Genomic DNA, 15605 nt, shown 5'->3' on the forward strand with positions numbered 1-15605 from the left:
TCACTGCTTTGAGCGTTGTGTTAATGAAACAGTTGCTGTTTCCTGGCATAACATTAATTACCCCATCAAAAAAAGAGCTGGTAATTAACTGCCCTCCTTTACCAGTGCTAATTACATTAACAGAGAGAAGCCATTACAGAGAGAGAGAGGGAGCAGGAGAGAAAGAATGAAGGGATGAAAGTGGCTTGAAACAAAGACTGAAAGAAAGAATGGCAGGGTAGCGAGAGAGAGAGGGGGAGATGGGAGAGAAAGAGGGCACACGCCAGAGAGAGAGGAGGAGGAAAGGCTCATGTGGTTCTCAGTGGGGCCCCCAGAGGCCTGGTCCTCAGAGGAATAAGCAAGGTTGCCGCTGGAGAGGAGAGTGATGGGGGGATGTTGTTTATCTTTAGAGGCAGTAGCTACACAGTCTGCAACGCACACTCCACAATTAAGATGCTGCGCCTCATCAGCTATGTATACAAAGCAATGTCAAAATACACAAGCATACAGGTGAGTCAAAAAATTGTCCTGGTGTATTCCTGAATTATAGTCCCATAACGCTGTATGTATCAAAACCTCACTAACCTAAAGAGTTTTGTATTGGTCATATTATGGATATCTGTACATTTTTATTGATGTCTAATTGGCATAGATGCAAACACAAAGTCAGGTGCACACACACAAAAATGGACCTTGTTTTTCAACTTTCCTCATGTTTCAGTTATGAATACCAACAGTGAGCTCTTACTGTGATTTTTGTTTTATTTGGGAGGACAAAATATAATTACACCTTATGATATACAAATCACAATTTCAGACAATCATGTTATCCTGTACCATTAAAAAAGAAAGATGGCTTTTGAAGAAAAAAAATGTGACCTTACATTTTACTAACTGCTATCAAATAAATAAAACCAGTCAAACACTGGAAACAACTTTGAATAGATGTCAGCTAAATCTTTTTTTTTATTCTGTGTTCTCTAATCCTGAGCATGATGTTTGTATTGTGCTGCAACAGTGAGTAAGAACACTGTTGCATGGGTTTATGACAAATCCCCAATATATCCCTTTGATTTCAGTTTGTGCTTGCTACTTTACTGCATAGTGACCAGAGACTGTGGGATGAAACACATCAAATGAATCAACAATGAAAATTATAATGTTCGATATACAATTTCAAATTGGCCACATGAATGAAATAATACAAGGGAATCAGTGTTGAAATAACATGCATAAAAATGAAATTAATAATAATATATGCTAACTAGTTTTCCTTTATAGAGAACAGCAAGGTAATTTGCTTTCTTTGACATTGGACATAACGGTTCCATTTTGTTATGTGACAAACCAGGAAAAGAGTATTGCCCAAGGACTTTATTTCAAATAAACATTGGAGTACTACTTCCTTCTCTCTTACTTATGAACCAACAGTCATGTCTAATAAAACCCTCAAAGATTTCAATAAAAACAAGTATAATGACAAGATAGAGATAATCATATTTATAACAATTGCAAAAAAGGAATTAAAACACGTTTATATTATTCCCTAAACTAAATGTAATAATAAGTTAAATTGCTTGTTTTTTTCTTCTTAAATAAATCAATATATGAATTACTTTTTTACTTTTTATTACCAACACTGGAGGACAAAGAATTTGCCCTTGTAAAATCGTGGAGATGAGAACAAAAATGGTCTATCATTCTGGAATGTAAATCACCTTCAAAAAGTCTACTACAAAAACCTTGGAGTCTTCACATGCCTGTGACAGTGTCCTTAGAGACAAATATCACCCTGGTTCATTGAGTTTCGGCACAGAGTATCAGAGTTGTCCTTTGTCCATTCAGTTCAGTGCTCTAACAACAAATCATCAACAGACATATTCTTCTAGCACACCTCCACTAGCCAAGAGGTTGATCAGTTTGGGGTAGGTGTTGTTGGAAGAACCAAATGCTGCATAAGGCTGTAGCGTTGGGTGGTATGAGTGCTTTTGAAGCTCGTGAAGGCATCTTGACGCTGACTTCTGCTTTCCTTTGAAAATACAGAGACACCCATAGTACACCCCATAGGGCTCCACTGTGTCGTGGTGTGGCCCAAGAAAGTCTCATGTCTTTGCAGCTACTACAGACGAAGAGGTCTTCTGTCTGCATCTGGAGTGACTGGCTGGTCTTTGGACTCTTTCTATCCCATCCCTTTCATCCAGATGAATGATACATGGGCTGAACTAGTGGCAGGGCATCAGTGAGGATAGTTGTGGGTGGTTGAGTGTGTGTTCCATCAGCATCCCTGCCCTGTCAGTGCCTGCAGGGGGTGGCAGTGTTGGAGCAGTGGTCTGGTCTCGTCTGGTTTGTAGATGGTGGATGGGAGGTGGTGGAGTGCTGCTACATCGGGGGAACTACCAGGCCGGTCATCGCTATAGAGAAAGAGAATAGTAATAATCTAATATGTTTTAGATACAATCTTATTTTTGAAAATGGCAATCATAATCATAACCCAAATAACAGCCAGACATATTGTATTGTCATGCATGCCTAGCCTATGTGTATGTGGGTATGGATTTGCTTTTATACAGAAAAATGTTGGGGGTTTTTTTTACACAGAAAGGGGTGTTTCTAAGATTGTAGTTTGGTTCTACCTCTGAAGCTGTTGCCTCCTGAGGCTGGGCAGGCAGGAGAGGAGGATCCCTGGGGCCGGAGGACGGGAGCAAAGGCACTCTTCTGTTTGGCTGAGGACGGGAAGGAGGAGAATGGCAGGAGGGAGGAGGAGGAGCTGGAACCCGGGATGGTGGGACTAGATGGCATTACTGTGGGAGAGAGAGAGAGAGAGAGAGAGAGAGAGAGAGAGAGAGAGAGAGAGAGAGAGAGAATAGTTGTTGTTACTTTATAACAGAAGGATTCTATGCACCGGTCAACCTTTGTCAATGGTGGGCAATGATGTTTTATTGTAGCAGGGACAGGAAGGAAACACAGGACAGAGTGATTGAGTAAGAGGAGACACACTCACTGCCATAGGGAGAACCAGTGGGGGAGGCACTGCTAAAACCAGGGGATCCTGGCACCCCAAGACTAGTCATGGGCACTGCCCCATACCCGCCACTCATACCTCCACCTCCCCCATAGCCCGACTGCTGAGGGGTGGAGGCAGAGGGGTATCCCCGTGGAGACAAACTGCTGGAGTTACGAATATAACCTGGAGAGTGAGAGAGAGAAACAAAGAGAGAGACCGATAGAGTGTTAGAACAAAAAAGGACAGAGGTAAGGAAAACACAGAACGACAAGTGATTTTCCCACTGGAGATATCATAGCACCACCTAGAAGAAAATCGCAAAGGGACAGACTCTTATGAATATCACTATAAATCACATAGTAAGTCTAGTGCTGCTCACCCTGGCTGGTTTGTCCTGGCTCTCCGATGCCGACCCCCAGCTGGGAGGGGTATGAGCCTAGGCCCATGACGCTGCCATGGGCTGGGGAACTAGGCAGGGCCTGCAGCTGGCTGTGGGGACGGGGAACACTGTACAGGGCCTCAGCAATGTCCGCTGCACGCTTCAGCAACATGTCCTAAAGAGACAGACAATACAAACTGTTAGCCAGACATCAGAGATGTATAGCAGTTATTGATAAGAGTAACAGTAAAAGAGACAAGAACAGTAGAGTTGTTCACTCCAGTCACATGACTTGGAGTCAAGTCTGACTTCAGTCACACATTTGATGACTTGAGACTCGACTTGATAGAAAAGAAAATAACTTGAGACTTGACTTGGACTTGGAGCCTCATGACTCGGGACTGCCCTCTTACTTGAGACTGATGACTTGAAATGATCTGGCTAGGTTTTGTCATGTTTTGTCACTCATTTTGTGGCACAGAGATGCCATAGACAGTAGCCGCAGCATCGCCCTTGCAACAACAAAAAACGTGCAACAGATTGGCTAGTGAAACGCACACTTGGCCCTCTGATTGGACCAGAAAACTGTCAATCAACACCGGTCGGGTGAGCTAGCCAACAGATTGCTGATTTACTGTACATCTATAGGATCGGGTGCAGCGCAAACGTCAAATTGTAGGGAGAGAGGACAGCCATAATAAATAAACATGCAGCTCCAAAAATAGTTTGGTAATCAAGAACATTAACTGTTCACTTTGCAAGCGCAGCAGCAATGGGGCATCAAGCAACAATTAGGCCTACTAGCATAGGCTTACTGGTCTTTTGGTATTTTAAAAATTATAATTTACTTATGCTTGCATTTGGAATTTGTTGTTAAAATGAATTATTACTGTGGCGATGATGCACCACAGGGGCTCTCCAAACTACTTCCAGTGGAGAGCGCTTTGTTCAATTCTTTAAATATCTGCTGTTGTTTTCACACATTTAAATGCATATGTGGTAAGTCTATTTTCCATCTAATCCTCCAATAATTACTAGCGTTTCTTCATTCCATCACCATACCATTTATTGCAACACATAAACATTTCTATTTCATGTTCCATATACTACATTTTCATTTAGCCTGGGCGCTGTGTTTATTGTGCACATGAACGTTCACAAGACTCATGAGGTAGAAGTTCTGTTCATTTAATTCAGTGTATGGTTTCGGGTTATGTCGGAGTTCTGTGTGTCTGTGTCCTATGTCTCTGTCATTCTGGTTGTGCGTAATAGGAGAATGCACACCTCGATGCGCATAGAAATAGGGAACGGGAAAGGAGGGGATACCGAGTCAGTTGTCCAACTGAATGTATTCAACTGAAAGGAGTCTTCTACATTTAACCCAACCCTCTGAATCAGAGAGGTGTGGGGGGCTGCCTTAATCAACATCCACGTCTTTGGCGCCCGGTTAACAGTGGGTTAACTGCCTTGCTCGGGGGCAAAACTATAGGTTTTCACCTTGTCAGCTCGGGGATTCGATCCAGCAACCTTCCAGTTACTGGCCCATTGCTCTAAATATAGCTATGTGGCCTGCGTGCCACGCCTTGGAGTCAGTATGTTGAATAAGAAGAAATGATTGTTCTATGTATGAATGGTGATGAAATATCGTTAATAATCATTAAGTCTGATTAAGACAAATGTACCAATGTAACAACGGATGTGGAAATGTCCATTTAAATATAGAACCAGTTCATTGGTTGTAATTGCCAATTGGGTAATTATATGGTCCTGGGAGGGGCTCCTGTTAGACAGATTCCATTTGGTTTCTCAAGGGGAGGATGTGCAGCCCTCTACCTGTGTCTGTTCAGATAGGACAAGTTAGGCCTGATACAGAAGCTATGTATTTTGGGCCTTCTATATTTATTTGGTCAATCTATTTTGTATGATATGGCCCTTTAACAGTGGATCACCAAGACCTGTATATAAATCAACAAACTGAGCACATCAACCTGCCTTGCCTGCTGCTGATGTCATGACCTCATGACTGCTACAAGGTCACTGTTTTACAATGACATCATCAAAATGTGTTGCAGACAAAATAATGAAAAGGGCTGTCTGGTAGCTCCAAAAAATAGACAAAGATTTGAACAAGTTATTGCATGTATGGATTAGTGTTTTACTTGACTTGAGACTTGACTTGAAAACTTGTGACTCTATTTGACTTGCTTGTGACTCGGTGCCACCTCTGCTGAACAGCGCTGGTTACCTGATTACTGTGTGGGTTTCCATACAAGGCCTCTACCAGATCAGCTGCTCTCTTCAGTAGCATCTCCTACACACAGACAGAGAGACATGAATTAGCCTCTGGTGTTACATCGTGTGTACTGTATGTAAAGTGGGGTGTGATGACAGAAATCACCATGTGTGCTGTGGTCTGGTGTGGTCTGGTGTGGTGTAGTGTGGTGTGGTGTGGTGTGGTGTGGTGTGGTGTTGTGTAATGTAGTGTAATGTAGTGTAATGTAGTGTAGTGTGGTGTAGTGTGGTGTGGTGTGGTGTAGTGTAGTGTGGTGTGGTGTGGTGTGGTGTGGTGTAGTGTAATGTAGTGTGGCGTGGTGTGGTGTAGTGTAATGTAGTGTAATGTATTGTGGTCTGGTGTAATGTAGTGTGATGTGGTGTGGTGTGGTGTGGTGTGGACTGGTGAAGTGTGGTCTGGTGTAATGTAGTGTGGTGTGGTGTAGTGTGGTGTAGTGTAGTGTAGTGTAGTGTAGTGTGGTGTGGTGTGGTGTGGTGTGGTGAGGTGTAGTGTGGTGTAGTGTAGTGTAGTGTAGTGTAGTGTAGTGTAGTGTGGTGTGGTGTAGCTTGGTGTGGTGTGGTGTGGTCTGGTGTAGTGTGGTCTGGTGTAATGTAGTGTGGTGTGGTGTAGTGTAGTGTAGTGTAGTGTAGTGTGGTGTGGTGTAGTGTGGTGTGGTGTGGTGTAATGTAGTGTGGTCTGGTGTAGTGTAATGTAGTGTGGTGTGGTGTGGTGTGGTGTTGTGTGGTGTAATGTAGTGTAATGTAGTGTGGTGTGGTGTAGTGTGGTCTGGTGTAATGTAGTGTGATGTGGTGTAGTGTGGTGTGGTGTGGTGTAGTGTGGGCTAGTGTAATGTAGTGTGGTCTGGTGTAGTGTAGTGTGGTCTGGTGTAGTGTGGTCTGGTGTAATGTAGTGTAGTTAGTGTAGTGTGGTGTGGCGTAGTGTGGTCTGGTGTAGTGTGGTGTGGCGTAGTGTGGTCTGGTGTAGTGTGGTGTGGTGTAGTGTGGTGTGGTGTAGTGTGGTGTAGTGTGGTGTGGTGTGGTGTAGTGTAATGTAGTGTGGTGTGGTGTAGTGTGGTCTGGTGTAATGTAGTGTGATGTGGTGTGGTGTAGTGTGATGTGGTGTGGTGTAGTGTAGTGTAGTGTGGTGTAGTGTGGTGTGGTGTGGTGTAGTGTGGTGTGGTGTGGTGTGGTGTAGTGTGGTGTGGTGTAGTGTGGTCTGGTGTATTGTAGTGTAGTGTGGTGTGGTGTGGTGTGGTGTGGTCTGGTGTAGTGTGGTGTGGTCTGGTGTAGTGTAGTGTGGTGTGGTGTGGTGTGGTGTAGTATGGTCTGGTGTAGTGTAATGTAGTGTAATGTAGTGTGGTGTGGTGTAGTGTGGTCTGGTGTAATGTAGTGTGATGTGGTGTAGTGTGGTGTAGTGTGGTGTGGTGTGGTGTGGTGTGGTGTGGTGTGGTGTAGTGTAATGTAGTGTGGTCTGGTGTAGTGTGATGTGGTGTGGTGTGGTGTAGTGTAGTGTGGTCTGGTGTAGTGTAATGTAGTGTGGTCTGGTGTAGTGTAGTGTGGTATGGTGTGGTGTGGTCTGGTGTAGTGTAATGTAGTGTGGTGTAGTGTGGTGTGGTGTAGTGTAGTGTAGTGTGGTCTGGTGTAGTGTAGTGTGGTGTGGTGTGGTGTAGTGTGATGTGGTGTGGTGTAGTGTAGTGTGGTCTGGTGTAGTGTAGTGTGGTATGGTGTGGTGTGGTCTGGTGTAGTGTGATGTGGTGTGGTGTAGTGTAGTGTAGTGTGGTGTAGTGTGGTGTGGTGTAGTGTAGTGTAGTGTAGTGTGGTGTAGTGTAGTGTAGTGTGGTGTAGTGTAGTGTGGTGTGGTGTAGTGTAGTGTAGTGTAGTGTGGTGTGGTGTTGTGTGATGTGGTGTGGTGTGGTCTGGTGTAGTGTGATGTGGTGTGGTGTAGTGTAGTGTGGTGTGGTGTGGTGTAGTGTAGTGTGGTGTGGTGTCATGTAGTGTGGTCTGGTGTAGTGTGTTGTGGTGTGGTGTAATGTAGTGTAGTGTGGTGTGGTCTGGTGTAGTGTGGTGTGGTGTCATGTAGTGTGGTTTGGTGTAGTGTAGTGTGGTGTGGTGTAATGTAGTGTGGTCTGGTGTAGTGTAATGTAGTGTGGTCTGGTGTAGTGTAATGTAGTGTGGTCTGGTGTAGTGTGATGTGGTGTGGTCTGGTGTAGTGTGATGTGGTGTGGTGTAGTGTAGTGTGGTGTGGTGTAATGTAGTGTGGTCTGGTGTAGTGTAATGTAGTGTGGTCTGGTGTAGTGTGATGTGGTGTAGTGTAGTGTGGTGTGGTGTAATGTAGTGTGGTCTGGTGTAGTGTAATGTAGTGTGGTCTGGTGTAGTGTGATGTGGTGTGGTCTGGTGTAGTGTGATGTGGTGTGGTGTAGTGTAGTGTGGTGTGGTGTAATGTAGTGTGGTCTGGTGTAGTGTAATGTAGTGTGGTCTGGTGTAGTGTGATGTAGTGTGGTCTGGTGTAGTGTGATGTGGTGTGGTGTAGTGTAGTGTGGTGTGGTGTAATGTAGTGTGGTCTGGTGTAGTGTAATGTAGTGTGGTCTGGTGTAGTGTGATGTGGTGTGGTGTAGTGTAGTGTGGTGTGGTGTAATGTAGTGTGGTCTGGTGTAGTGTAATGTAGTGTGGTCTGGTGTAGTGTGATGTGGTGTGGTGTAGTGTAGTGTGGTGTCATGTAGTGTGGTCTGGTGTAGTGTAGTGTAGTGTAGTGTAGTGTGTTCTCACTCACCTTGGCCAGTTTGTCAGGGTCACCAGGATGTCTGGGGATGACCTTCTGAAGTCTCTGGAAACCGTAGTCTATTGTGGGTTCATTCAGCGCTAAACACAAACACAGATACATCAGCACTAGGTCCTGACTCATCCCATGTAATGTTTCTGTTTGATATGTTGTTGGTGAATGGCTGCTGGCTGGGGTAGGTGTGGCTGTGAGGTAAATAAGAGGTGTGTTTACCTGTGTAGATGAAGCGCCCAGGTGTCCCCTTGCAGAACTGTTTAGATTTGTAGGAGAGCGTGACCTCCACGACCCCTGGGATGTGGCGAGGGGGCGTCTGGACACGGATGGCGTGGGGCGTGATCAACTAAGAGAGAGAGAGAGAAACAGAGACAAGACAGAAAATGAGCAACAAGCGAGACTATTTGATAGTCTACAGTATCTGATAGAATAAAACGGTTTACTCTCATAATGCCAACATGTTACAGGCAGCCAACAAATGACTGTGCTAATGAGATCCATATGCATTGTCCCTTATGTTTTCAATCAGTAACAGTCTCGTTAATGAGTTGTTTTAAAGAGACAGTTACAGTAAAGCCACATAGCTACCTCGCTCCACACCAGCATGCTGCCGAACACCACCTGCAGCCCGTCAAAGAAGTTCTCCCCGATCACAATGACCATGGCCCCGCCCGTGGTCCAGCCCTCACTGGGGCTGATGGCTTTGATACAGGGGGTGGCTGTAGAAGAAGAGCAATAAGGTCATTTTAATTTAACTCATTCCACATCCTGGCAATGTATTTAGTGTCTGTTTTAGGGGGTCAGCCCTAGACCTTGAGGTTAGCCATTAGCACAGTGAAGTGGATAACATGAGTAAGCTACAGTATGCATCAGTACATCAGGGTAGGTGGTGGTGTGTGTCTTACCATATTCCATGCCGTTCTCCACCGACTCTCCCGGCTCCAGCCTGCGGGCTCTCCGGCCGTGTTTGGAGTTGTTGTGGACAAACATGTTGTCAGACACAGCTAAGACATGTCCGTCTACACTCACAGTGCTGGACAGGACCACCTGAAAGACAGGGGAGGACAGGAAAGAGGAAAAGATCAACTCACGGTGTATCTGGGTAGCTAAAGACGTTACGTCACTTTATGTGAGATTTGGTTTCCTGCTAAAATAAATCCCTTGGCTACAATCAATTTCAGCATCCAGTTGATGTAAATATTTCTTAACGGGTAATGTGACGACCCTACTAGATCATATTTTTACATCACCGACCCTCTCTCTGTGGCCTCTCTCCCTCCTATCCCCTCCTGAGGCTGTGGTTGGAGTTTCATCACTCACTGACACCAGACATATGGACTGAATCTCCTCTTTTTACTGGGAGTTAGAGTATGATATATGGCGGCCATAATTTGATTTCTGGCCAACAGCATGTGTGTCCCTTCCTCTCCACAAAGTACACATGTTCACCATGGAGGACATGCAATCAAAATATGTGGGTGTTCTTGTGTGCTTGCCTTGGGTTCTCGTGTTTAAGAGTGTCCATATGTCTATATGTGTACATGCAGGACGGGGTGGCGGTAGTTGCGTGGTGACTATGAAATGCTGGTGGACATTCATTTCTAGATATTTTGAAATAGGCTTTGTCATACGAAAGTGGTGTGTTAAAGACTTTTCGGTATTGCAGAGCTGCATATGTAGAGACTGGAGCACAGACGCATAGAAAGAAAGAGAGAGAGAGGGAGAGAAAGCAGATGTTCTTGTAGATGGTTGACTAGGAGAGTAGAGGAATCTGAAGGAAAATAACAGTAAATTATCGATCAAGCAGCAGCAACAGGCTCCTGTCCCGCTCTGATCGTCTTTTAACCTGGAGGTGAGGGCCTTGGAGCGGCTGCCCGCTCATAACGTCTCAGCATGTGTCACCGCGCCGGAGTTAAAACAAACATGGTGGAAAACAGGGTGAGCGAGAGATGGAGAGAGAGCCAAGAGAGAGAGAGAGAGAGAGAGAGAGAGAGAGAGAGAGAGAGAGAGAGAGAGAGAGAGAGAGAGAGAGAGAGAGAGAGATAGAGAGAGAGAGAGAGAGAAAATGCCAGACAGGGGCTCCGGTGCTGAAAGACAGCAGAGGAAGTGAAGCGGGAGTGTCCCCTGTGACCACTTCCTGGGTCACGGAGCATGACCTCCCCCATCTGGAGCCAATCACTCAATTCTTGACAACTTCCTGAAACACCTCAGCCTATTTCCTGCCTGCCTCCCCCCCTTGTCTCTCCCACCCCACTACCCTTCCCTTTCTCTTTCCATCTATCCCTCTTTGTTTCTCTATTGATTTTTAACTTTCCCCTCCATTCCAGTGCTTGAGGTTCTGATATGGAGAACTGTGGTCTCACCTATACCTGGGCAGATCCTGGATAACGAAATACCCTCTTTGTGAAAGTAGAGTGGAAAGAAATGCATGTTTTAAAAATCTATATTTTAGATAACCACACCCTCCCTCCCTTCCTCTCACACGCATAGGCCTACATGAATACACACAAACCACTCTCTCTCTCTATCTCCTACTCTCCATACCTGAAATCTCCTCATGTCCCTTGGGTTCCCTGCTGTCTTCAGACAATTTTGGTTACACTTCAGGAAAAACTTCAAGAAGAATCTGCAGGGGGAAAAGAAAAATAGGACATCAATAACGCAATAGACAGGAAAACATCCCATGGAAGAACAACGCATTCCTTATTTATTGGCATGAATCATTTCCAATCAGTCAAGAAGACGCTGATTGGTGTTCTGGCCATAGAGATGCATTATGAACATTGAGTGTGTGCGTGCCTACACGTGTGTGAGTCTGCGTGTGTGTGTGTGGTTAATGCTGCTTCGTGATATCTGCCCTTGCATTAATCACTGCTGTTTAGTTTAGCATTAGAGTCAATGTTATTACACTTTAAATCAAATGATGAGAATTTGTAATGCAGTCCAGTGAAAACTGCTGCTGTGTTTCAAAGTGAACAGGAGCCCGTGATATATGCCAGGGGACTCTGGGGACCCCATGGTATCCCACTATGCTGCATCTGAACCTCCACATGGGAACAGTGGGGGACGAGAGAAAGGCAACTAGAAAGAAAGTGAAAGGAGGACAGAGACAGAGTGTTTGTATGTACGTTTGCATGAGGTTTGTGTGTATATTTTCTCATGGATGTGTCTCATTAACGTTGTGTGTGTGGGGGGGAGATCAGAGCGTGGAAAGAGAGAGACGGGGTGCTGATAGCCTCCACTAGAGCAGAGAAGAGGAGAGAGATGGAGAGATTGAGATGAAGATGTGGAGAGGAGGGAGAGACTCCAAATCCCAGGTGTACACAGTTCGGCAACATAGCCCGCTGCCATGGCAACGCAGCTCTGCCGCAATCCCAAAGTCCCCACGCTGAGAGGGAAAGACAGAGACGGGAAAGAGAAGGCAACCACAAGGAACACACATTCCATCACAGAGAGCGAGGGAGAGAGGAGGGGGGAGGAAGTGATAGAAAGGGGATAGGCAGGGGAGATAGTTGAGGGAGTAATGAAATGGTCTGATGAGAAAAAGAGAATTAGAGTGAAATGGGCGTGGTGTACAGATCAGGACTACTAAACTAAACAAACAACCACAGTGATGAGGAGAAATGAGAGAGAGGCAGGAGCTGGAGCTGGGCGGCTAGCTGTCCGATCCCACCCACATTGAGCTCACTGCAGATATAAGTCATATTAATGGAGAGACTTTGTTTGGAGAGGGACTTCATATTGGCCCTGCAGCCCAGAACCCTCCCATTCAATGGTCATTTCTCCTTCCCTCTCTCAGCCTCTTTCTCGCTCTTCTTCCATCACTCCCTCCCCTCCTCCCTTGTGAACAGGCCCTGGCTCAGAACTAGCGCTTGGTTCCAAGACAGTGTCCAATATTTCTTGATTTGAGCTATTTCAGCGGAGGACAATCAATATTGTTGTTGGCGGAGGGTGATTCTGATTTATCAGTGAGAGCTGGGACCTCCAACCTCACAGCTCCGCTACAGTTGGGCCCGGGGTAGATGTGTGGAAATGGCCACATCGCCTCTCCCTCCCTTTAACCACTTCCTCCTCTTTATATCACTATCCCCATCTCTCTCTCTCCCTCTCTCCATCCTTCCCTCCCTCACTCCCTCTCTCCATCCTTCCCTCCCTCACTCCCGCTCTTTGTCCTTCCCTCCCTCACTCCCTCTCTCCGTCCTTCCCTCCCTCACTCCCTCTCTCCGTCCTTCCCTCCCTCACTCCCTCTCTCCGTCCTTCCCTCCCTCACTCCCTCTCTCTGTCCTTCCCTCTCTCACTCCCTCTCTGGTCTCGCTGTATTGTATCCATCATGCTGTCATGATTTATATGATGTCTTAGTAGTTTATGCTGTGTTTGAATCCAGTTTGCCTCATAGCCACCGATGAGAGATATATTGGATAATGTTCTGCTGTTTTCATCCACTTCTTTTAAAGAGTGCACTTGAAGATCCTTCAGTATGTGATTTCTACTCTGGTAAATGATGGGGAACATTCTATTCATTTGCTTCAAATTCATGTGGGAACCCCCATAAAGAGACATGGCAGAGTCATTTATAACATTACTGCGGGCTCCTTTGTTGGGCTAAATGACCGTGGCCATGGCCCTGCTCTGTCCCAGACACAGACACGCTCCTCTCCCTGCCCAGCCACCTGCTCTCTGGATCTCTGGCCACTTCAAGTGCACCCAGCCAACAATGACCGCTCACTCCATCCAGTCACATTGGTGACTTCACAGCAGGGATGCATGACATCCCTTTAAAGACACACTCCAGATGTAGCGACGACCCTCCAGGTTCTAGGCCGACATCCCCATTGGACAGTGTGCATTGGCCTTCCCCTTTCCTCTGACTTTCATTCATCATTCCCTCACTGTGTTTGTTTGTGTAACATTATAAACACTCATACACACTTCCATACACCCCACCCCACCCCACCCCACCTCTGTCCTCCCCAAAAACCCATTCAGTCAACTTTCAGCCCCCTCAGTTCGGACGCACACAGCTGCAAATGCTGAAATTAAAGCGAGACATTGGTGCATATATTAGCATGCATTAGCCGCTTCCCCCTGCCCACTTAACATGCAAATCTCCCAGCCCCGTCGCCTCGCACCTTCTGCCACACATTCATTTGCTGAATTATAATTAGACTAATCTTGCATAATTAATAAGAAGTCGAGGACCCTCTGTTTTTTCCCCGCCTCTGTTGTGGTCGCAAAAGTTTAATATTGGGGTTGTTTGTTTTTGTTTTGGTAATGCAATACGCCCACACACCTCCCCACCCACAGGCTAGAGAGGAGGAGGACTTGTTAAGCATTGGAGGTGATCTGGGTGTCAGAAGGAAACTGTGTGGAGAGGAAATGTCCATTTTCAGAGAACTCCTTTAGCTATACTGTGGCTTAGAGGTATGCATTTGCAGCTTTGCCTCTCATATTCAAAGTGGTTATTCCATAACCAACTGTCACTGGAATTCATATCTACCCCACTAATTCAATTAGTGTGACAAGTTGAGATGCAAGTTTAATATTTTAGGAGTTGTCCAGTTGTCATTAATGTAAATCATGAAATATCTATAACCCTTCCAACTGGCGTTCCCCACTACCCTCCTCAAAGACCTGATTAGGAAACACAAACAAAAGGTATGCCCAAGTCTTAAGCCTTGGGATCAATTTCCACACTGGCTCCATGGGGAGTCTGTTTTTTCCCCTCTGTATCTCTGTCAAGGCCTCCAAATCCCCTTTGTCTGCATCTGCTTCAGTTCCCAAGACTAAACACAGGCCTCACAGCATGGGGAGAGCAATCCGCAGGGTGACAACTTGCTTAACTAAAACTAGTTCAGAAAAAAACTAGAGTAAGTCATGACACTGCAATAACAGCAAAGTTACAAACTTAACTCCATAATTGTTTCATTCTTCCATGTTCACCTAGGCATTGACTGTCAGACAGACCACGTTTAGCCTCAGTCAGTCCTATCTGAGGCATCTGTTAAACATAGCTGAGCCATTACATATGGCCTTAATCATATCGCTAGCACATTAGATGCACAGGACCCCTAACAATAACTTTCATTGGCATTTATCAACCTTCATTTCAACTGGCTTAAATTGCCATGTCACAGAGACACATGACATATCACTATATATATGCTGATTAGTCACAGCTGTGTCAGTGTCTGTATCCGTGTATTAGATCTGTAGGCTATGGTGCATAGATTTAGCTACAATATTTTGCTTTATATGGATCATATGACGCTGCCACACAACTGGACTAGTTCCTGCCGCCTTGTCTTCCTGTGGGACAGTCCCTTTATCTCATGTGAGCCTGGTCCTCTGTTTGGGACAGCTGCATTGATGACAATCATCTTTCAATAAAAGACTTGGGAGGGATTTGAACCGTGAGAGACAGAGAGAGAGGACTAATATGGAGAGCATTTAGTTTGGCAGGGTGGGAGAGGCTCTGTTCTCTATCTAGGAAGAGAGAGAGAGAGAGAGAGAGAGAGAGAGAGAGAGAGAGAGAGAGAGAGAGAGAGAGAGAGAGAGAGAGAGAGAGAGAGAGAGAGAGAGAGAGAGAGAGAGAGAGAGAGAGAGAGAGAGAGAGAGAGAGAGAGAGAGAGAGAGAGAGAGAGAGAGAGAGAGAGAGAGAGGTCAGAAGCATGATCTTCCTTCCATCAGTATTTAGAAGACAGGTGGAGAGAATGAAGGAAGGTGGGGATAGGTGGTGGGGAAGAAAAGGCTGAAAGAGCAAGAGAAGAGAGGGAGAGACAAAAAGAGGAGGGGGGAATGTTGACGTCCTGTATTCAGGGCCATCACTCATCAGACATCCCCCCCATCGCCCCCCACCCTGGAAAAACAAAACAGTGTCCTGACATGGTGGGGGGGTAGGGGAAGAAAATTAGGAAACCAGATGTGAGGCATTAAAACATACTGACATGCTGAGGACCTTCCTCTGCCACACTCACACTGAGAACATTAACTTATATGCACGCACACAAACATTACATACACACAAACAAACTCTATAATAAACGTGCACATTCAAATAGAAAATCAAATACATGTAAACGCAACTTGAAATGTATGCACAAAATATGAGTATTGGGTCAAGTTCCAAGGCTCCTGTCTATTGGCCGAGTTCTGCATAGGCCAGAGTTGACCTATGAATATTTTACACTGATGCAGAAATC

At 45.6% G+C, this 15605-nt stretch overlaps 1 protein-coding gene across 3 annotated transcripts in view; it reads right to left on the minus strand.

Moving 5' to 3' along the window:
* Positions 1–721: 721 nt before the first annotated feature.
* The window catches only part of LOC106585261 (transcription factor COE2), a 36967-nt gene continuing 22083 nt past the window's right edge, over positions 722–15605 (minus strand). For 2 of the 3 annotated variants that reach the window (XM_014171293.2, XM_014171291.2), the window contains exons 7-16: positions 10951–11032; positions 9312–9453; positions 8995–9125; positions 8626–8752; positions 8404–8492; positions 5608–5673; positions 3363–3537; positions 2981–3166; positions 2613–2780; positions 722–2390 (exon numbers count right to left, since the gene is read on the minus strand). In XM_014171293.2, the coding sequence (XP_014026768.1) occupies positions 2359–2390; positions 2613–2780; positions 2981–3166; positions 3363–3537; positions 5608–5673; positions 8404–8492; positions 8626–8752; positions 8995–9125; positions 9312–9453; positions 10951–11032 (1198 nt within the window). In that variant the 3' untranslated portion in view covers positions 722–2358. Of the gene's footprint in view, positions 2417–2612; positions 2781–2980; positions 3167–3362; positions 3538–5607; positions 5674–8403; positions 8493–8625; positions 8753–8994; positions 9126–9311; positions 9454–10950; positions 11033–15605 lie in introns of all 3 variants that reach the window. The other variant, XM_014171292.2, reaches the window with a different exon arrangement.

This window comes from Salmo salar, chromosome ssa24 (assembly GCF_905237065.1).
Source record: "Salmo salar chromosome ssa24, Ssal_v3.1, whole genome shotgun sequence".
In the NCBI taxonomy this organism is placed as follows: Eukaryota; Metazoa; Chordata; class Actinopteri; order Salmoniformes; family Salmonidae; genus Salmo; species Salmo salar.